Source organism: Trachypithecus francoisi, unplaced genomic scaffold (genome assembly GCF_009764315.1).
Source record: "Trachypithecus francoisi isolate TF-2019V2 unplaced genomic scaffold, Tfra_2.0 Contig01705, whole genome shotgun sequence".
In the NCBI taxonomy this organism is placed as follows: domain Eukaryota; kingdom Metazoa; phylum Chordata; class Mammalia; order Primates; family Cercopithecidae; genus Trachypithecus; species Trachypithecus francoisi.
The window spans coordinates 708,879-730,785 of NW_022681450.1; the positions used below are offsets into that span (position 1 = coordinate 708,879).

The 21,907-nt window shown below is 54.3% G+C and overlaps 2 protein-coding genes across 3 annotated transcripts in view; both read left to right on the forward strand.

Annotated features, from left to right (window-relative positions):
- ATP1A3 (ATPase Na+/K+ transporting subunit alpha 3) overlaps positions 1 to 5,815 on the forward strand; it is a 28,645-nt gene extending 22,830 nt beyond the window's left edge. For both annotated transcript variants that reach the window (XM_033198090.1, XM_033198084.1), the window contains exons 17-23: positions 1,836 to 1,990; positions 2,070 to 2,193; positions 2,795 to 2,940; positions 3,451 to 3,581; positions 4,626 to 4,727; positions 5,060 to 5,151; positions 5,435 to 5,815. In XM_033198090.1, coding sequence (XP_033053981.1) covers positions 1,836 to 1,990; positions 2,070 to 2,193; positions 2,795 to 2,940; positions 3,451 to 3,581; positions 4,626 to 4,727; positions 5,060 to 5,151; positions 5,435 to 5,463 — 779 coding nt within the window. In that variant the 3' untranslated portion in view covers positions 5,464 to 5,815. The remainder of the gene's footprint in view (positions 1 to 1,835; positions 1,991 to 2,069; positions 2,194 to 2,794; positions 2,941 to 3,450; positions 3,582 to 4,625; positions 4,728 to 5,059; positions 5,152 to 5,434) is intronic.
- Positions 5,816 to 12,412: 6,597 nt separating this feature from the next.
- Positions 12,413 to 15,147, forward strand: RABAC1 (Rab acceptor 1). The gene is made up of 5 exons (XM_033198153.1): positions 12,413 to 12,574; positions 12,856 to 13,068; positions 13,424 to 13,521; positions 14,711 to 14,812; positions 14,896 to 15,147. Exons 1-5 carry the CDS (start codon positions 12,519 to 12,521, stop codon positions 14,982 to 14,984), a joined length of 558 nt encoding a protein of 185 aa, XP_033054044.1. The 5' UTR covers positions 12,413 to 12,518; the 3' UTR covers positions 14,985 to 15,147.
- Positions 15,148 to 21,907: the final 6,760 nt, after the last annotated feature.

Sequence of the window (21,907 nt, forward strand, 5' to 3'; positions counted from 1 at the left end):
TCTCTGAAGGGAGGGAAGAAATGTCTAACTTCTGTCAGGGGCCAGGCACGGGGGCTCACGCCTGTAATCCCAGCACTTTGGGAGACCAAGGTGGGAGAATTGCTTGAGCCCAAGAGTTCAAGACCTGCCTGTACAACAAATTAAGACCTCGTCTCTACAGAAAATTTAAAAAATTAGCAGGGCGTGGTGGCACACACCTGTAGTCTCAGCGACTCGGGGGGCTGAGGCAGGAGGATCACTTGAGCTTGGGTGGTCGAGGCTGCCATGAGCCATGATGGTGCCACTGCCCTCCAGCCTGGGAGATAGAGATCTGAGACCCTGTCTCAAACAAACAAACAAACAAAATAACTTCCATCAGAGGGCATTCCAGATATACCCAAAAGTAGAGCAAAGGCACAGTGGGCCCCTGCCTGCGCCTCCATCCCAGCTGCAGCAGCCATCAGCTCACGGCACACCTTGTTTCTTCCCCACCCCCTGGAACACACACTGGATTATGCTGATGTGCATTTAAGTCATCATTTCATCCATAAATATTTTAGGACGAGAAACCACTAGTTTGTGGAGAAGAGCACAATGCAGGGAACGAGAATATCAGGTGGGAGCGGCCCAGGCCCTTATTGCTACGCAAGAGCCATCAAAGCTATCAAAGCAGCCACATCGCAGGCAGCCTGCCCCTCCCTCCCTCCCTCCCTCCCTTCCTTCCTTCCTTCCTTCTTCTTCCCTCCCTCCCTTCCTTCCCTCCTTCTTTCCTTTCTCTCTCTCTCTCTTTTTTTTTTTGACAAAGTCTTGCTCTGTTGCCAGGCTGGAGTGCAATGGTGTGATCTCAGCTCACTGCAACCTCCGCCTCCCAGCTTCAAGCAATTCTTCTGCCTCAGCCTCCCATGTAGCTGGAACTACAGGCGCACGCCACCATGCCCAGCTCATTTTTTTGTGTTTTAGTAGAGATGGGGTTTCACCATGTTGGCCAGGATGGTCTTGATCTCCTGACCTCATGATCCACCTGCCTCAGCCTCCCAAAGTGCTGGGATTACAGGCGTGAGCCACCTTGTGCGGCCTGTTCTTTCTTAATGATTGACCTCATTGTTTATGGGCTAATCTTTTTACTTGTTCATTTATTTAGAGAAAGGTCTCACTCTGTTGCCCAGGCTAGAGTGCAACAGTGGTTTATTCATCCCTCACCTGTTGATGGACATGAGGTTGACTCTGGCTTTTGACTGTGATGAGTGGTGCTATGATGAACATTCTTGTACTTGCTTTTTGCTGGGCATAAACAGTCCTCCTCTCTCTCGGGTATAAAACCTAAGAGTCAGATTACTGGGTCAGTGGGGTGGGGGTTGTTTGATAGAAACTCCCAAACCATCTTCCAGAGTGGTTATTTCCAGAATGTTTCGACAAAGGTGATGTGGTTGGATGTTTATGTGGAAAGGTGGGTGGGTGAGAGGCCGGGTGTGGAGATTCATGCCTGTAATCCCAGCACTTTGGGAGGCCAAGGTGGAATCACGGCCCAGAAATTAGAGACAAGCCTAGGCAAAGTGGTGAGACCCTGTCTCTACTAAAATACAAAAATTGGCTGGACGTGGTGGCACATGCCTGTGGTCTCAGCTACTCGGGAGGCTGAGGTGGGAGGATCACTTGAGCCTGGGAGTCGAGGTTGCAGTGAGCCCTCATCATGCCACTGCCCCACAGCCTGGGCAACAGAGTGAGACCCTGTCCCAAAAAGAAAAAAATGGTGGGTGGGCTAGGAGGTAGAAAAGGACGCTGGATGGGGCGGAGGAGGGACAGAGGGAGTGGAGCTCCCTGGATGGGTGCCTGCTCTGAGCCCTCCTGTGCCACAGGCCGCCTGATCTTTGACAACCTGAAGAAGTCCATCGCCTACACCCTGACCAGCAACATCCCAGAGATCACGCCCTTCCTGCTGTTCATCATGGCCAACATCCCGCTGCCCCTGGGTACCATCACCATCCTCTGCATCGACCTGGGCACCGACATGGTGAGCCCTGGCGGCCACCCTTGGGGCCCAGGAGGGTGGAGTCCTCCCCTTCCCGGCTCACCTGGCCTCTTCCACCCAGGTCCCTGCCATCTCACTGGCATACGAGGCTGCTGAAAGCGACATCATGAAGAGACAGCCCAGGAACCCGCGGACGGACAAGTTGGTCAATGAGAGACTCATCAGCATGGCCTATGGGCAGATCGGTGAGGCACCGGGGACTCCATCTCCTTATGGCCCAATGCCAGGCCTAGAGCAGTGCCTGGCCCACCGTGGGTGCTTGGGACCCTGGTGTTGACTCAGGGGAGCAGACGTGGACAGGACCAGCCAGTGAGCTATCTGAGGGCGGGGTCTGCACCCCATCCTTCTCCACCTCCTCCTCTCTGCTGCTGATGTGTGCAGAGCCCCAGAGGTGTGTGAAGCAGCCACACTTGGGGGCTGTCCCAGCAAGCAGAGGCTTCATGGCGGTGGTCCTAGGCCCAGGGAGGTCATTCCTGTGTTGGGAGCTCAAGCTGGGGATCCCCCAAGAATTCATGATGTTTAGGTGACCTGGGTTGGGTGGGAGAGGGGCTCCGGGTTATCCCTCTGGGAGAGCCCCCCCTCCAAAGCCCCTGTCCCAGGTGGCCCATCCATCTCAGGGCCTCACCACCAAGTGAGACCTCAGGTCACCCTCTGGGAACCGGTGTCCAGATAACGGCCAGAGGGGCACACTTCCCTCTCCAAGGGGGCTTCTGGGCCCTCTGAGGTGCCCTGGGCTGCCTGCCAGCCCCAACCTGAGCCTCTCCTCTGCTTCCTCTCTCCTTCCAGGAATGATCCAGGCTCTCGGTGGTTTCTTCTCTTACTTTGTGATCCTGGCAGAAAATGGCTTCTTGCCTGGCAACCTGGTGGGCATCCGGCTAAACTGGGATGACCGCACTGTCAACGACCTGGAGGACAGTTACGGGCAGCAGTGGGTGAGTGGGGCAGGGTGCTGTGTTCCTGCCCACCATAAGATCCCCGGGGCGAGCTGTCCCAGCCATGCACGGCCACTTCCTACAATGGCTCCTCAGTCCCCCATGGCAGTGTCAAGGCCTTTGCTGGGCACTTGGGGCTTCCTGGATGCCCCTGCCCAGCCCATCTGGAGCCTTGTCTCCCACTGCCTGAGCTCTCTGCCCTGCTGGGCCTTCTTCCCTGCCTCTGTCTGTCCCTTCAAAGTCCAGCTGCTGTCTATCCTTGGGAGGACCACAGGGTCCTCATCCTCCTGGCCCCTGGTGGATGGTGAGGTCACCATTAACCTTTCTCCTTTCTTATACATCTCCTGCCTCCTCCCTCGGGACTATGAGCCCACAGAAGGAAGACACACCTGAGGCCCTGGGGACCCCATGCAGGATGGGGTGGGGCAAAGAGCACCGGAACGTCAGGGTGGCGGCTAGGGCTGCAGTGCCACCAACTGACGTCCCATGCCCCGGTCACCACTCCTGCAGACATACGAGCAGAGGAAGGTGGTGGAGTTCACCTGCCACACGGCCTTCTTTGTGAGCATCGTAGTTGTCCAGTGGGCCGATCTGATCATCTGCAAGACCCGGAGGAACTCGGTCTTCCAGCAGGGCATGAAGTGAGGGCTGGGGACACACGGCAGCTGTACAGCCATCCGTCCTGTCCGAGTGCCTGTCTGTCTGTCTGTGTACTTCCTCTTGTGTCCTTGCTTTGGTTTTTTGTTGTTTTGTTGAGGCAGGGTCTCATTCTGTCACCCAGACTGGAGTTCAGTGGTGCAATCATACATAGCTCACTGGAGCCTCGACCTCCTGGGCTCAAGTGAGCCTCCCACCTCAGGCTCCTGAGTAGCTGAGACTACAGGTGTGCACCATCATATATGGCTAATTTTTATTTATTTGTTTGTTTGTTTGTTTATTTATTTAGAGACAGAATCTTGCTCTGTTGCCCAGGCTGGAGTGCAGTGGCACGATCTCAGCTCACTGCAACCTCCACCTCCCGGGTTCAAACAATTCTCGTGCCTCAGCCTCCCAAGTAGCTGGGATTACAGGTGTGCACCACCAGGCTCAGCTAATGTTTTGTATGTTTAGTAGAGTTTTGCCATGTTGCCCAGGCTGGTCTCAAACTCCTGAGCTCAGGCAATCTACCCACCTCAGTCTCCCAGAGTGTTAGGATTACAAGTGTGAGCCACCATGCCCAGCCCGTTTTGGGTTTTGCCACTGCACTGATTTTCTCTCAAGGGGTCCTGTGTGTCCTTGATTCTCTCTCAGCCTCTGTGTGTGGTGGAGGTGCTCCTGTCCTTTTCTTTTTATACCAGTGCTTCTCTGTGTCTGTCCCTGTCTTTGTGTCTGTCCCTGTCTGTGTCTGTCCCTATCTCTGTGTCTGTCCACCTTTGTGTCTGTCTCTGTGTCTGTCCCTGTCTCTGCATCTGTCTCTGTGTCCCTGCCTTTCTGTCTCTTTCTGTGTCACCATTGCTCTGTTTCTATCTTTCTCTCTGTCGGGGCATGTCTCCCCATCTCTGTCTCTCTTCCTGTGTCTCTGCCTCTGTCTCTGTGTCTGTGCTGCTGTCTCTGGGTGTCTGCACTGTGCCTCTCCCTGTCTCTGCGGGGTGGCAGGTACAGGGTGGGTGCTCTCTGGGTCCAGCTCTGCCCTTCTGTGCCTCCAGGAACAAGATCCTGATCTTTGGGCTGTTTGAGGAGACAGCCCTGGCTGCCTTCCTGTCCTACTGCCCCGGCATGGATGTGGCCCTGCGCATGTACCCTCTCAAGTGAGTGCCCCGCTGCCCCCAGCCCTGCCCACACCAGTGCCTGCCACGGAGCCTTCCCTTAGACTCAGCCTGAACCTCAGGCCCCACCTCCCCTGGTGTCCCCACTGCAGTCCCCATTCTGATGCCACCAAGTCTCCCCCATGGGCTGCTCCTACCATGGGTTACTCCGCAGACCCCAGGCCCCAGCCGTACCCAGGGCACCCTCTACCTGTGAGCACAAAGGGTCCAAGGAGACTGCCCCACCGCATCCCTGCCACATCCCCTCCTGTCGCCTGAAGCTCTGCCTCTCGTTAGGGCCCCGCACTCAAGCCCTCCTGCTCTCCCCTCCGCAGGCCCAGCTGGTGGTTCTGTGCCTTCCCCTACAGTTTCCTCATCTTCGTCTACGATGAAATCCGCAAGCTCATCCTGCGCAGGAACCCAGGGGGTGAGGGGGCTCAGCAAGGCGGCCAAGGAGGGCGGGGGACAGCAGGGTCTCAGGCAGCTGGTCCGAGGCTCCCCTCACCCTGCTGGATGGCTCTGCCGCCCAGTTCCCACTCTTCTCTCTCTTCCCACCTCTCTGGGCCTCCACTCTGTCTTCTCACGGGTCTCTGTCTGTGTGGTTTCCTTGTCTCTCTCCCTCTCTGTCCCTCTCTCTGCTGGGTGGCTCGCTTTGCCTGTCTCTCTCCATCTCTTACTCTGTCTTTTTCTTTCCTTCTTTGTCTCTCCAGGTTGGGTGGAGAAGGAAACCTACTACTGACCTCAGCCCCACCACATCGCCCGTCTCTTCCCTGTCCTCCAGGCCTAGGACCGCCCCTGCCAGTCCCCCCCATTTTGTATTCTGCGGGGAGGAGCCCTCTCTCCCCATGGCCCCACCTTGGCCCCCACCCCCTCCACTATCTTCTGACACTCCCACTCTGGCTGGCTTCTCTCCCCTGCCCCCCGCCTCTCTCCTCTCTTTCTGTGTCAGTTTCTCTCCCTTTCCTCACCCCTCTATCCATTCCTCCGGCCCCAGCCACCTCCCTGGGCTCTTTTTTACTCCCTTTCAGCCCCTCGGCTGATACTGTCTCTGGTTCTGGACAATTATCAAATATATCAGTGGGGAGAGAGAAGCAGTGTGTGTGTCATGCCTGCTTTCTGGAGAGGGACTGCGGCCGGGATGGCAGGGATGGCGTCCCCTCTGCTGGGGCGCATTGCCAGGCGATTCTCAAAACCTCAGGAACTTAGCCTGGCATTGGCTTGAAAGTCACGGAATCTCAGAGCCATCTAATCACGGAGTTTTCAACTCCACGAAAGTCAGAACAGCTTGAATTCGCCAGGCGATGGGATTGTGGAATCAGAACAGGGGAAAGGGAGGGAAGCAGACGTGGGATGGTGACTGGGAGCCTCTCCTATAGGAGTAGGACCCAGGGGACACAATGCTGATGATGATGGTGATGACAGTGATTCACTGAGTGCCCGCTATGTGCTCTGCCCACTTCTAAGCACTCTGCACAAGGTGCACATTAAATATGCACAGAGAGGAGAAGTGATTTGCACACAGCTAAGAAGAGACAAATCTGGGATTTGAACCAAAGCTGTCCAAAGTTTTAGGTAACTACGCTGTTCTCTCATTTTGTTGAGATAAACTTTCATACAGTGAAGTGCACACATCTTAAGGCTACAGCTCAATGATTTTAAAAGTTGCATCTGCAGGCCAGGTGCCGTGGCTCCCGCCTGTAATCTCGGCCCTTTGGGAGGCCCAGGCGGGCAGGTCACTTGAGGTCAGGAGTACGAGACCAGCCTGGCCAACATGGTGAAACCCCGTCTCTACTACAAATACAAAAAAAAATAGCCGGGCGTGGTGGCACTCACCTATAATCCCAGTTACTTGGGAGGCTGAGGCAGGAGAATAGCGTGAACCTGAGAGGCGGAGCTTGCAGTGAGCCGAGATCGCACTACTGCACTCCAGCCTGGGTGACAAAGCGAGACTCCATCTCAAAAAAAAAAAAAAAAAATTTGCTGGGCATGGTGGCGCATGCCTGTAATCCCAGCTACTCGGGAGGCTGAGGCAGGTGAATTGCTTGAACCCAGGAGGCAGAGGTTGAGTGAGACTCTCTCAGAGAAAAAAAAAAAAAAAAAAAAGTTGCATCTGCAAAGCTACCACCTAGATCAAGGCATAGAACCTTTCCTCCACGCAGAAAGTTCACTGGAGCCCCTCTAGTCGCCTCCCCTCCAGAGGCAAGAACTGATCTGGTTTCTGTCACCACACATCAGTTGTGCCTGTTCTTGAGCTTCATACAAATGAAACCTTACAGCATGTCATCTCTGTATCTGGCTCCTTGTTCTCAGCATTATGTCTATAGGAGTCATCCATATTGTCACCTGTATCTGTGGCCCCTTCCTTATCATTCCACTGTGGCACTATAACACAACTTGTCTAGTCTCCTGTTGAGGGACTTTGGGGTTTCCAGTTTGGGGCTATTACAATTGGTGCTGCTAGGGACAGGAACATTCTAGTCATGTCGGTTTTTTGTTTTATTTTGTTTTTTGTTTTGAAACGGAGTCTTGCTTTGCCGCCCAGGCTGGAGTGCAGTGGCACCATCTCAGCTCACTGCAACCTTCACCTCCCAGGTTCAAGCAATTCTCCTGCCTCAGCTTCCCAAGTAGCTGGGACTACAGGTGCCTGCCACCACGCCCGGCTAGTTTTTGTATTTTTAGTAGAGACTGGGTTTTGCTGTGTTGGCCAGGCTCGTCTCAAACTCCTGACCTCAAGTGATCCACCCACCAACATGGTGAAACCATCTCTACTAAAAATACAAAAACTAGCCGGGTGTGGTGGCAGGCACCTGTAATCCCAGCTACTCAGGAGGCTGAAGCAGGAGAATCACTGGAACCTGGGAGGTGGAGGTTGCAGCGAGCTGAGGTCACGCCCCTGCACTTCAGCCTGGGTGACAGAGTGAGACCCCATCTAAAAAGAAAAAAACAAAACAGCTGGGTGCGGTGGTTCATGCCTGTAATCACAGCACTTTGGGAGGCTGAGGCAGGCCGATCACCTGAGGTCGGGAGTTCGAGACCAGCCTGACCAATATGGAGAAACCCTGTCTCTACTAAAAATACAAAATTAGCCAAGCGTGGTGGTGCATGCCTGTAATCCCAGCTACTTGGGAGGCTGGGTCAGAAGAATTGCTTGAACCCGGAAAGTGGAGGTTCCAGCGAGCTGAGATCGCGCCATTGCACTCCAGCCTGGGCAAGAATGAAACTCTGTCTCAAAAAAAAAAAAGTGATCCACCCACCTCAGCTTCCTAAAGTGCTGAGATCACAGGCACGAGCCACCGCGTCCAGCCCTCTAGTTGTGTCTTTTTTTTTGTGAAACAGAATCTCACTCTGTCGCCAGGCTGGAGTACAGTGGCACGATCTTGGCTCACTGAAATCTCTGCCTCCCAGATTCAAGTGATTCCCCTGCCTCAGCCTCCCGAGTAGCTGGGACTATAGGCATGCACCATCACACCCAGCTAATTTTTATATTTTTAGTAGAGATGGGGTTTCACCACGTTGGTCAGGCTGGTTTCGAACTCCTGACCTCATGATCTGCCCACCTCGGCCTCCCAAAGTGCTGGGATTACAGGCGTGAGCCACCGCGCCCAGCCCTCTAGTTGTGTCTTTTATTTTATTTTTTTTTTTTTTTTTTTTTTTTTTTTTTTTGAGGCGGAGTCTCGCTCTGTCGCCCGGACTGGAGTGCAGTGGCCGGATCTCAGCTCACTGCAAGCTCCGCCTCCTGGGTTTACGCCATTCTCCTGCCTCAGCCTCCCGAGTAGCTGGGACTACAGGCGCCCGCCACCTCGCCCGGCTAGTTTTTGTATTTTTAGTAGAGACGGGGTTTCACCGTGTTAGCCAGGATGGTCTCGATCTCCTGACCTCGTGATCCGCCCGCCTCGGCCTCCCAAAGTGCTGGGATTACAGGCTTGAGCCACCGCGCCCGGCCTAGTTGTGTCTTTTAATGACAGATGTGTACTCTGTTGGGTACGCACGTGCCTGGTAGTGGAATCGCTGGTTCATGGGATAGACTATGTTTAGGTTTCATGGATGCTGCCAGACCTTTTCCAAAGTTCGAGTGCCATTCTGTGTCCAACAGCGTAAGGAAGCAGCAGCTGCTCCATATCCCCTCTCCACTGGGAATTGTCAGTCCTTTTCATTTTCATTTTCGCCACCTTGATGGGGCAGTGAATCCATTTCTCTCGAGGCAGTCTTCCTAACACAGCCCAGGGAGGCAAGTCAGAGGAGGGGCTGGTGCTGGCCCTGGGCCTACCTGCCTTCCAATGCCAGTGTCTGGGTGGCCAGGATGCTGAGCGCAAGTGTGAGTGGGTGAGTGTGCAAGTGCATGTACACACCCACCGCACAAGACAATGGCTGAGGGAGAAGCTCCCGAATCTGAGGGGGAAAGGCAGTTGGAGAGCAGCGGCCATGTGCGCTGGACACCTCTCGTGACCCCAGCGTACAGTCTGATCCTGGTAGGGGCTACATGAGCCCAGACCTCTCCTAGGAAACCCACAAATACTGCTTTATCTATCTGGTGCAGGGGAAGAGACTGAGGCCCAGAGAGGGGAGGGCCTTCCTTGAGGTCACACAGCAGGGACAGTGACCCCAGGTTTCTGGCTGAATGCACTAAGGTCTTCCTGCTCTCCCAGCAAAACCTCAGGAACTTAGCCTGGCACTGGCTTGAAAGTCACGGAATCTCAGAGCCATCTAATCACGGAGTTTTCAACTCCACAAAAGTCAGAGCAGCTTGAATTCGCCAGGCGATGGGATTGTGGAATCAGAACAGGGGAAAGGGAGGGAAGCAGACGTGGGATGGGATCCTCCTTGGGGATCCCAGGAGGCAGGGAGGAGGCCTCAGGCTGGAGAGACCCATCTTTTTTTTTTTTTTTTTGAGACAGGGTCTCATTCTGTCACCCAGGCTGGAGTACAGTGGCACAGTCACAGCTCACTGCAACCTCTGCCTCCTGGGTTCAAGTGACTCTCCTGACTCAGCCTTCCGAGTAGCTGGGATTACAGGAGTGCACCATCATGTCCAGTTAATTTTTTTTCTTTTTTTGTATGTTTAGTAAAGATGGGGTTTCACCATGTTGGGCAGGCTGCTCTCGAACTCCTGACCTTAAGTGATCCGCCCACCTTGGCCTCCCAAAGTGCTGGGATTACAGGCGTGAGCCACCACACCTGGCCTGGAACTCACAATCTTCTTGGGCACTCCCTCGTCTCCCAGCACACCACCCGCCTACTCCCCTAATTCAGGGCCCATCTGCCAAAGGCACCTTCTCTCAGGGACCCCATCTCTCACCATCTCTCATGATGTATCTGCCTCAGGCCCTCCTCTCCCACATTGCCCCTGTGTCCAGGCCCCATCTCCTGAAATTCCTTTATTCAAAGTCCCCCCCCACCCTCCCACTCCTAGGGCCCCTCCTGCAATGTTCTTGCCCCTCAGACTCCACTGTCCCCCACCCCGTCTCCTGCCATGGCCCACACTGTTCGACACCTCCAGGCCTCTGCCGCTGTGTTCTCTGCTCAGAACAAAGACCAGTGGGTTTTGGAATGAAATTGCTTTCATTCAGTTCCTATAAGGAAACCCAATAGCTCTCATAACAAAAGTTAATCCTGGATATCCCACAGCCAGCCATGGAAGAGGCAGCTGGAGCTATGTCCCAATTCTATTCCCCAAGCTCTGTCTTTCCATGGAGGTTCTTCCAAGGGCTACCTCTGCTGCTCTGGCCCTTTGAATTCAGATGCGGCTCCCCCATTCCTGCTCGGGGTTAATCGTGCAATTGCACTCCTCGTTTGGCATTTCGTTTTGAGATAGGGTCTCGCTCTGTCGCCCAGGCTGAAGTGCAGTGGCACGCTCTTGGCTCACTGCAACCTCCGCCTCCTGGGTTCAAACGATTCTCCTGCCTCAGCCTCCCAAGTAGCTGGGATTATAGGCATGTGTATTTTTTTTAGTGGAGATGGGCTTTCGCCATGTTGGCCAGGCTGGTCTTGAACTCCTGACCTCAAGTGATCTGCCCGCCTGGGCCTCCCATAAGTGCTGGGATTACAGGTGTGAGACACCACACCCGGCCCTGCAGTCAAAGGACTAGGATTTTCAAGTTTGAACCCTAGTTAGAAAACCTGATTCCAGGCCAGGTGTGATGGCTCACGCCTGTAATCCCAGCACTTTGGGAGGCTGAGGCTTAGGTGGGCGAATCACGAGGTCGGAGTTCAAGACCAGCCTGACCAACATGGTGAAACCCCGTCTCTACTAAAAATACAAAAATTAGCCAGGCATGGTGGCACGCACCTGTAATCCCAGCTACTTAGGAGGCTGAGGCAGGAGAATCGCTTGAACCCAGGAGGTGGAGGTTGCAATGAGCAGACATTGTGCCACTGCACTCCAGCTGGAACAACAGAGCGAAACTCCATCTCAAAAAAGAAAAAGAAACCCCAATTCCACTAAAAGCCTGGGGATGACAAAGAGGAAATAAATAGTAACTAGCCAATCTGATCTTCAAAGTGTAACTCTTCCATCTTCAGTGTGGGGCCCTTCCCAAAGAGTGGGGCCCTTGCAAAGGGCTTCCCTGCCTATTGCGCCACCAGCCCCTTGGACAGGGCCATCTTCCCCACACCTTCTGGGAACGCCTTCCAGCAGGCTTCAAAGCACAAACCCTAAAGTGCTGTAGATCTTGGAAGACAAGACCTGGGCCTAAAAGAGTCACTTGGGGCCAGGCACAGTGGCTCACGCCTGTAATCCCAGCACTTTGGGAGGCTGAGGTGGACGAATCCCAAGGTCAGGAGTTCGAGACCAACCTAGCCAACATGGTGAAACCCCGTCTTTACTAAAAATACAAAAAATTAGCTGGGCATAGTGGTGCACGCCTGTAATCCCAGCTACTTTGGAGGCTGAGGCAGGAGAATCGCTTGAATTCAGGAGGCAGAGGTTGCAGTGAGCCGAGATTGCGCCATTGCACTCCAGCCTGGGCAACAAGAGTGAGACTCCATCTCAAAAAAACCCACAAAACTTCCCAACCTTTTCTCTTTCCCAACTTCACTCCCTCCTGTCCAAAGGTATGTGTATTTGGGGGTAGGGGGTGCGGAGGTGTCGCTAGTCCCAACTCATTCATCTTTGGGACTCCACAAAGTGGGGCAGGGGGCAACCTCAGATACCCCTCCAGCAACCATGGCCCACTCACTAGCCTCAATCTCTTGAGGAAGGAATCAATTCCCACAAACTCTCTAAATCTTTCTATTCAAAATGTGGTCCATGGACCAGCGGCATCAGCATCACCTGGGAACTCAGAAATGCAAATTATGGGCTCCACCCCAGACTTGCTGAATGAGAACATCTGGGCTGGGGCCCAGGAATCTGTTTCAGCAAGCCCTCCAGTTGTTTTTTTTTATGCCCTCTAGAGTCAGAACGACAGCTCTGCACGGTCCCCATTGTGCCCTCCCTGGGAGAGTACACAACACCCTCTTCTGCCATTAGAGCGCCCATAACGCCCTCGCTCCTAACAGCGCACCTGCACCCTCCTGAAACTACAGCTCCCACAATGCCCAGAGGCGCGCGCCGTCACTTTCTGGGATTGTATCTCCCAAGGTGTCTTGCGAGTCAGACCGCCATCATGGCGCCCACCCTCCCAGCCACCGTCAGGACTACAACTCCCACAATGATCGGCGGCAGAACTACCGTCCCCAGCTGCTCCCAAGCGGCGCCACGTCGACTCCGCTGGGTGGGGCCGGCCTCGGGCGGGGCCGGCGGGGTCTGCAGGGTACCGGGCTGGTTACAGCAGCTCTACCCCTCACGACGCAGACATGGCATCCCAGAAGGACCAGCAGAAAGATGCCGAGGCGGAAGGGCTGAGCGCCACGTGAGCGAGCCGGCTCTAGGCCCTCGGACCCAAGGCCCGGGAGTCCGGGACCCCGGCCCCCACCTCCCTCGAGTGCCCGGAGTCCCAGCCCCGAGACGCACAAGTGCTGGCCCGGGTCTCCTCTAATGGGACCCTGGGGTCTGGGGCCCTAGCCCCCTCCCCGCCTGCGGTCTAGTAATCTGGCGTCCCGGGAAGGAGTCCAGGCCCCCTTAAACCCCTTCTTTTGCGGGGGTCTGGGGCTCCATCCCGGTCCACCACTGACCCGGCCCCACCCCCCGCAGGACCCTGCTGCCGAAGCTGATTCCCTCCGGTGCAGGCCGGGAGTGGCTGGAGCGGCGCCGCGCGACTATCCGGCCCTGGGGCACCTTCGTGGACCAGCAGCGCTTCTCACGGCCCCGCAACCTGGGCGAGCTGTGCCAGCGCCTCGTACGCAACGTGGAGTACTACCAGAGCAACTATGTGTTCGTGTTCCTGGGCCTCATCCTGTACTGCGTGTGAGTGAATCCCAGGCCCTGCACCCGCACTAGCCCCCACCGGCTGGACCCCTCCTCTCACCGCCCAGGCCCCGCTCCTACCGCCCAGGCCCCTCCCCTCACCGCCCAGGCCCCTCCTCTCACCGCCCAGGCCGGCCCCGCCCCCAAGGATTGGTTCTGCTAGACCTACCTTGTCACCAAAGGGCCAGGTCCCTACCCCACCATCACCCTGGCCAGGATGCAGTGTGACCAAATGTCACCTGGCCCTCCCTGGTCTCCAGAATGTAGCTTGCCTCCCGCCGGTGGAGAAGGCCAGGGCTCCCTGGCTGGCCAGCCCCAGCTGCCTAACCGCTGCCTCCCTGCACTCCTCCTCCAGGGTGACGTCCCCTATGTTGCTGGTGGCTCTGGCTGTCTTTTTCGGCGCCTGTTACATTCTCTATCTGCGCACCTTGCAGTCCAAGCTTGTGCTTTTTGGTGAGAAACCCCCTGCCCAGATGAATCCTTGGTCCCTCGAATCTTGGTCTTTTGGAATGCAAACCTCAGACCCCAAATCCAAGTCCTTCAAAACCCAAGTCCGCCCAAGCCTAGATGTACACTAGATCCCCCAAACCTGATCCCTTAAAAATCTCAGTCACAACCGATGCTCCCATCGAGTCTCAGCCCCCTCAAATTGCTATTCCTCAAACCTAGGCTCCTGTTCAAACCACTGTTTGAACCACATGACATGGCTGCTGTTCAAACCACATGACTCCTCCCCTCTCTCTCCTCCCCTTGCCGCTTTCTGCGGCAAGCATCAGCTGCAGGTGCCCACACTGGACACCAGGTGGCGACCTTACACTGGCCTAGATCTGTTCCCGTTTCTTTTCCTGCTTTCTGGGATGTGACCAGAAAGAACTTGGAACTTGGGGAAGCTGAGGATTATGTTTCATGTGGTTCCCAGACTAGTACCAAGGACCACTGGGAAAACAAAGTGCCAGGGGAAATTCCCCCCAGGGGAAAATCAAGTTTTGGTGTGGGGTCAGGGAGTTGGGATTGGACAGTTAGGTAGACCTGAAGGCCAGGCTCTCCAGGGGCCTGCAAGTTATGTGCATGATGGGCTTGGGGGGAGGCAGCGCCTGAAGCACAGGCACCAGAGCATGCAGACCCCATCCCTGGGCATAGTGGTGCACGCCTGTCCATCCTGAGACGTCTCAGGTCCATCCCTGAGACGTCTATGAGAAGCCTGAAGTTGGTATTTTTATGTGAAATCATTCACTTTGCCAGCCACAAATCACATCCTTGTAAAACATCGCAAAAAACACATCCACAGGTCAGATTTGGCCCTTGGGCCACCAGTTTGAGACCCCTGGTCTGCGTGAGGGTTGCAGCAGGAGAGCCTTAGTCTAGGGAGCAGGAAGCCGGGATCCCAGGAACTTCCTGGAGGATGTGGGGCAGAGGGCAGAGGGTGGGGCTGAGGCAGGCGAGGATGGTGTGCTGTGTTCTGGAGGGCAGTGAGGACACCAGGGGAACAGGGTGACCCCAGGACCTGGAGGACCTTGGCATGAGGAGTTTGGATTCGATTCCGAGGACCTGGAGCTTATACGGATTGTTGGGGGGCAGCAGGGGTTACTCTGGGAGAGTGCATGAAGGGTTGGAACAGCGCTCCAATGCCATCTGCTTCCAGGCCGAGAGGTGAGCCCAGCACATCAGTACGCTCTGGCTGGAGGCATCTCCTTCCCCTTCTTCTGGCTGGCTGGTGCGGGCTCGGCCGTCTTCTGGGTGCTGGGTGAGTACAGGGTCTGAGCAGCTGGGTTGGATGGTGGGGTCCAGGTACAGGAGCATGGCCCTGAGCTGCCGGCTTTCCTGCAGGAGCCACCCTGGTGGTCATCGGCTCCCATGCTGCCTTCCACCAGATTGAGGCTGTGGACGGGGAGGAGCTGCAGATGGAACCCGTGTGAGGTGTCTTCTGGGACCTGCCAGCCTCCCGGGCCAGCTGCCCCGCCCCTGCCTACTCCTGTCCTGCACAGCTCTGCTGCTCGGGCCCACAGTGCCACCCCATCGCAAGCCCGGGGAGGGATCCCGCCTTTGAAAATAAAGCTGTTACGGGTGTCATTCAGGAAATACTACCCCAGCATCTTCTGTGGGTCTCTATGGGTGGAGCTGGGAATACTGCACAGATCAGGGTTGGGGTGGAACCTGGGGTGTGGGCAAGATGATAAGGTAAACAGGTAAAATATTAATGGGATGCCCAATGGTGGTGAGTGCCGAGGAGGAGAAAAGAGTTGAGAAGGACAGTGTGCCGGGGGTCCCTGAGACCACCCCCAGGTTTGATGGTTCTCTAGGACTCGGGAATCAGCACCCCAGGTTTGATGGTTCTCTAGGACTCGGGAATCAGAGCACCCCAGGTTTGATGGTTCTCTAGGACTCGGGAATCAGAGCACCCCAGGTTTGATGGTTCTCTAGGACTCGGGAATCAGAGAGCACCCCAGGTTTGATGGTTCTCTAGGACTCGGGACTCAGTATGCAATTGCACTGATAGCTCTGATTTACTCTCATCAAAGGATATGGAGCCAAGTCAGACAAAAGAAAAGGTACATGGAGTGAACTCAGGAAACCAGGCATGCGCTTCCAGAGGCCACACCTGATTCCTCCAGCAGTGGGTCATGGTGACGTGTGAAATGTCAGCCAGGGACACTCTGATCCTAGCCTCAGCGCCCTCGGTTTCATGGGGAGAGCTACAAGAGCACCTTCTCTCCAACACATACCAAAATGCCAGGCTCCCAGAAAGAAGGCCTGTGCCTGCACAAACAGGCTAGATAGACGCAGCGAGGCACTCTATCAGGAAGCAATAAGACCCCTCCTGACACCCAAGTTCCCAGCCAAGGACCAGCTGTGCACCCAGGCGTGTCTAAAGACAGCAGTCTGGGGCAGAACCTGCCAGGTTAACTCTTTTCTGCCCAGAGAAAGTTCTGGAGTGAGTTGCGAGTTAAAGAGGGTGACCAGAAGAGGCCTCCGTGATGTGACATTCACCAAAGACCTAAATTGAGAGAGGGAGCAGCCCAGATCCTTTGGAGGAAGAATAATTGGGGCAGAGGAAGCCACGGGGGCATAGCCCAGGAGATGGCAGCAGCCAGGAGGCTCAAGGGCAGCCAGGAGGCGGGTGTGGCTGGGCAAATAAGTAAAGGGGACAGTGGGGAAGGCCCGGGAGCCTTGTGGGCCACGGTGAGGGCTTTGGGTTTTACTCCGCATAAGATGAAAGACAGACAGTTTGCTTTTGTGAGACGGGTTTTGCTTTGTTTCCCAGGCTGGTCTCAAATTCCTGGGCTCAAGTGATTCTCCCCCTGCAGCCTCCCAAAGTTCTGGGAGTACTGGTATGAGCCACTATGTTCAGCCCAGTTTTCTTCTTGCCTTTTCTTTTTTGAGACAGGGTCTCACTTTATGGCCCAGGCTGGAGTGCAGTGGCGTGACCACCACTCACTGCAGCATCTACCTCTTGGGCTCAAGTGATCCTCCCGTCTCAGCCTCCTGAGCAGCTGGGACCACAGGCACATGCCACCACACCCAGCTAATTTTTTAAAAAACTTTTCATTAGACAGGATCTCACTATGTTGCCTGGCCTGGTCTCAAACTCCTGGGCTGAAGCAATCTTCCTGCCTCAGCCTTTCAAAGTGCTGGGATTACAGGCATGAGCCACTGTGCTGGGTCCAGTTTGCCTTTCATCATGAGGTGAAGACTGCCACGTGGTAGCAGTAACAAAAGAGAAACACTCTTGGGAGGGAAAGTGCCAGGCGGATGAATACAAGGGAGGTGGCTGAGAGGGCCTGAGAAGTGATTTTATTTTTTATTTTTATTTATTTTTTTGAGATGGAGTCTGTCTCTGTCTCCCAGGCTGGAGTACAATGGCACGATCTCGGCTTACTGTAACCTCCACCTCCCAGATTCAAGCTGTTCTCCTGCCTCAGCCTCCCGAGTAGCTGGGATTACAGGTGCCCACCAACAGGCCTGGCTAATTTTTGCATTTTTATTTTTAAAATTTTTTTTTTTTTTGAGGCGGAGTCTCGCTCTGTCGCCCGGACTGGAGTGCAGTGGCCGGATCTCAGCTCACTGCAAGCTCCGCCTCCCGGGTTTACGCCATTCTCCTGTCTCAGCCTCCCTAGTAGCTGGGACTACAGGCGCCGCCACCTTGCCCGGCTAGTTTTTGTATTTTTAGTAGAGACGGGGTTTCACTGTGTTAGCCAGGATGGTCTCGATCTCCTAACCTCGTGATCCGCCCGTCTAGGCCTCCCAAAGTGCTGGGATTACAGGCTTGAGCCACCGCGCCCGACCTATTTTTAAATTTTTTTGAGATGGAGTTTCGCTCTTGTTGCCCAGGCTGGAGTGCAATGGTGCGATCTCGGCTCACTGCAACCTCCGCCTCCCGGGTTCAAGTGATTCTCCTGCCTCAGCCTCCCGAGTAGCTGGGATTATAGGCACCCACCACCTTGCCTGGCTAATTTTTACTAGAAACGGGGTTTCACTATGTTGGCCAGGCTGGTCTCAAACTCCTGACCTCAGGTGATCCACCCACCTTGTCCTCCCAAAGTGCTGGGATTATAGGCCTGAGCCACCGTGCCTAACCAATGACTTTAGATAGGGGTGGTCCGGGAGGGCTTTCTGAGGAAACACAAGAAGAGCTGTGGGTGGAGTTTCCCAAGGAGAGGGCCAGCAAATGCCAAGGACTCGGGGATGCAGCCCCCCAGCCTCTCCAACCTCGTGTCTCCTCAGCGAAACCCACCTACTCATCGTTGATACAGCCGGTGCTCACCCAGGGCCCACTGATGCCCAATGTTGTTCTGGAATTCTCCTGTCAGATATGGTGGCCAGCCACATGTGGCTGCCTCAAACACAGCTGGTCCAAACTGAGACATGCTACCTGTGGTCCCAGCTACTCAGGAGGCTGAGGTGGGAGAATCGCCTGAGCACAGAAGGCAGAGGCTGCATTGAGCAGAGATCATGCCACTGCACTCCAGCCTGGGCAACCAGAGTGAGATCTTGTCTCAAAAAGAAAAAAAGAAAGAAAGAGAGAGAGAGAGAAAAGAAGAAGGAGGAGGAGGAGGAGAGGAAAGGAGAGGGGAAAAGGGAAGGGAAAAGGAAAAGGAAAAGAGGGGAAAGGAAAGGAGGGAAGGGGAGGGGAGGGGCGGAGAAGGGAGAAGAGGGGAAGGGAAGGGAAGGGGAAGGGAGGGTGGGGAGGAGAGGGTTATCCCTCTGAGATTGTGTGGTGGATGGGCTGGAGGGAGGGAGACCAGAGAGGATGATCCTAACTGGAGAAGATGGGGCAGGGAAGTGGGGTGGAGAGGCGGGACAGGGAAGAGTGATTCAAGAGGTTGAAGGACAGGCCTTGGTGGCAGACCTGCGTGGGAGGTGAGTGGGAGGAAGCAGGAAGGACCCCAGGCTTCCTTCAGACTTCCCACAATGGGAAGACCTGGGGAGCCTGGGTGTCTTGACTCCACACAAGAGTGCACTTCCAGAATCTGCCACCAGAGGGCGGTCAAGTGCTTCCGTCAGGGAGGGAGCTAGAGATGGACTCCTGGGGGACCAGGCAGGGTGGGGACCTGGGGTGCCTCCGGCCAAGTCAGGTCACCTGGGTAGGTGGCCAGGGTTCCAATCCCAATTTTGGAGTAGCAGAGGGTGTTTGTTGACCTCAGTGCCAGTATTCCCTGGGGGAGACTGAGTGTCCGTGCCAATGTTGGTGGTTGGATGCTAGGTCCAGTCTACATCGCTGGGTTTGCAGTGAATATGGTCGAGATGCTTTGCTTGGAGGCTACTGATGCCAAGGACCCAAGGACCCAGCTCTGAGATCACGGAGGCAGCAGGCTAGAGCTGCAGGTCAGGGGGAGGTTGATACTCAGGTCAAAGGCTTATTCTGAAGGCAACTGGCTACAGGTCTCAGATTCTGGTGTTGAGTTATTGAGATGCTGAGACCAGAAGCTTCCATCTGGGGTGATCAAGATTCGGGTCCCAGGGTCAGACATGGCGGTTCATGCCTGTAATTCCAACATTTTGGAAGGCCAAGACTAGAAGCTTCCATCTGGGGGGATCAAGACTAGGGTCCCGGGGCAGGACGTGGTGGTTCATACCTGTAATTCCAGCACTTTGGAAGTCCAAGACACTTGAACCCAGGAGTTCAAGATCAGCCTGGGCAACATAGTGAGACTCCATCAAAAAAATGAAAACCTGCCAGACACGGTGGCTCACGCCTGTAATCCCAGCCTGTCCAACATGGTGAAACCTGTCTCTACTCAAAATGCAAAAAAAAAAAAAAAAAAAAATTATCTGGGCGTGGTGGCGCATGCTTGTAATCCCAGCTACTCGGGAGACTGAGGCAGGAGAATCACTTGAACCCAGGAGGTGGAGGTTGCAGTGGTCTGAGATTGTGCCATTGCACTCTAGCCTAGGCGAAAGAGCAAGACTCCATCTCCAGAAAAAATAATAAATAAACTAAATAAAAATAAACTAGCTGGGCATGGTAGCATATACCTCTAGTCCCAGCTAGTCCTGCCCAGGCAAGAGGATCCCTTGAGGGCAGGGGTTCAAGACTAGCCTGGGCAACATAGTGAGACCCCATCTCTACAACAAAAAACAAAAAAATTAGCGGGGCACGGTGGCAACTGCCTGCAGTCCCAGCTATTCAAGAGGTTGAGGGAGGACCTCTTGAGCCCAGGAGTTTGAGGCTGAAGCAAGCCATGATTGCACCACTGCACTCCAGCCTAGGTGACAGAGCAAGACCTTGTCTCAAAAAAAGAAAACCTAGTTTGGGGGCAAATGGTTGGTTGTGGTAGTCAAGATGCATTGTTTATGGGTGACTAACACTGAGGACTCAGATTCTCACTTTGAGAAGATGGATGCTGGGGCTCAAGATCCTCACAGAGCAAGACTCTCTCGAGAAAAAATACATTCATTAATTAATAAAAATAAAAACCAAAAAACTAGGGTACCATTTCTCTGTCTCTCCTGAACAACCTTGAGATTCGAGGTTTGGTTTGGGGTAGGAGAAATTGGAGGGCTTGGTGTTTCATCAAGGGGACAGAGACCAAAGGTCTTGTCTATTTTGGTGACAGTCTGGGATCCAGCTGGCTGGTTGGAAGTGACAGATTGGGAATCTGGTTGTCTTGTTTGGTGGCATAGCCTGGGGTCGTTTCTGATTTGGGGTAACAGTAATTGGAGATCTGTTTGGGAGGCTGAGGTGGAAGGATTGCTTGAAGCCAGGAGTTTGAAAGCAGCTTGGGTAAAATAAATGAGGTCCCATCTCTACAAAAAAAATGAAAAATTAGCTGGGCATGGTGGTGCATGCCTGTCGTCCCAGCTACTTGGGAGGCTGAAACGGGAGGATCGCTTGAGTCCAAGAGTTTGACACTGCAGTGAGCTAGGATCGTGACACTTTACTCCAGCCTCGGAGACCCTGTCTTTAAAAAAGAAAATGGGGTCAGTTCTCAAAAAAAAAAAATTTTTTTTTGAAATGGACTCTCGCTCCGTCACTCAGGCTGGAGTGCAGTGGGGCAATCTCTGCTCACTGCAACCTCCGCCTCCCGGTTTCAAGCGATTCTCCTGCCTCAGCCTCCCAAGTAGCTGGGACTACAGGCACCCGCCACCATGCCCAGCTAATTTTTTGTATTTTTAGTAGAGACGGGGTTTCACCATGTTGGCCAGGATGGAGTCAATCTTCTGACCTCGTGATCCACCTGCTTCGGCCTCCCAAAGTGCTGGGATTACAGGTGTGAGCCACCGTGCTCGGCCTTATTTTATTTTTTTAGACAGAGTCTAACTATGTCACCCAGGCTGGAGTGCAGTGGTGCAATCTCAGCTCACTGCAACCTCCACCTCCTGGGTTCAAGCGATTCTCCTGCCTCAGCTTCTCAAGTAGCTGGGATTACAGGCACCCGCCATAACGCCTGGCTAATTTTGTACTTTTAGCAGAGAAAAGGTTTCACCATGTTGATCAGGCTGGTCTCAAAATCCTAACCTCAAGTGACCTGCCTGCCTTGGTCTCCCAAAGTGCTGGGATTACAGGCCCAAGCCACCACACCCAGCCTATTTTATTTTGTTTTATTTTATTTTTATTTTATTTTTGAGACAGGGTCTTACTCTGTTGCCCAAGCTGGAGTGAGGTAGCATGATCATGGCTCACTGTGGCCTTGACCTCCCTGCGCTCAGGTCCCACCTAGGCCTCCTGGGACTACAGGCTCGTGCTGCCATGCCCAGCTAATTTGTTTTGTTTTGTTTTGTTTTGATAGAGACAGGGTCCCACTATGTTGCCTAAACTGATCTCGAACTCCTGGGCTCATCCACTTGCCAATTTGTGGTGACAGTTTAGATCTTGTTGTCTATTTTGATGTGCCAGACATTACTCATCAATGTCGTGTTTGGGGTAACAGAGACTACTGGTCTTGCTTTCTAGTTTGGGGTGACAGTGACTGGGGTCCTTTTGTCCAGTTTGGACTGACAGTGATTGGGATTCAGTTGTACATTTGGGGGAGGCAGAGACTCAGATCAGTCGTCTAGTTTTGGGTGATGAGACCAGAAGTCAAGGCCTGCCTTGGGGTAACAGAGATGGGGATACAGTTTCCCAGTTTTGGGTGGCAGAGACTGCCTGGTTTGGGGAACTGAGAGTCAGGGCGTAGTTGTGCAGCTGGAATGATGAGGCTGAGGGGCGCCTGTTTTGGTTTGGGGCAGCAGGAGCTGTCATTTCAGTCCTCTAGCCTGGGGCACAGAGTCCAGGGTGCTGGTCCCTTCTAAACATGGCTGACCCTGAGAGTGCTGATGCCTGAATGTTCCTGGGACAACTGAGTCAAGGGTTTCCTGCACTCAGGTGTGGGGTCTCTGAGTGAGTGTGGCCAGAGGTGTG

What these genes read in the sequence shown, in the direction of transcription:
- RABAC1 (XM_033198153.1), top strand. Translation starts at nt 12,519, where the DNA reads ATGGCATCCCAGAAGGACCAGCAGAAAGATGCCGAGGCGGAAGGGCTG. An exon ending in GCGGAAGGGCTGAGCGCCAC is followed by an intron (nt 12,575 to 12,855) that starts GTGAGCGAGCCG and finishes CACCCCCCGCAG; the next exon opens with GACCCTGCTGCCGAAGCTGA. An exon ending in GTCCAAGCTTGTGCTTTTTG is followed by an intron (nt 13,522 to 14,710) that starts GTGAGAAACCCC and finishes ATCTGCTTCCAG; the next exon opens with GCCGAGAGGTGAGCCCAGCA.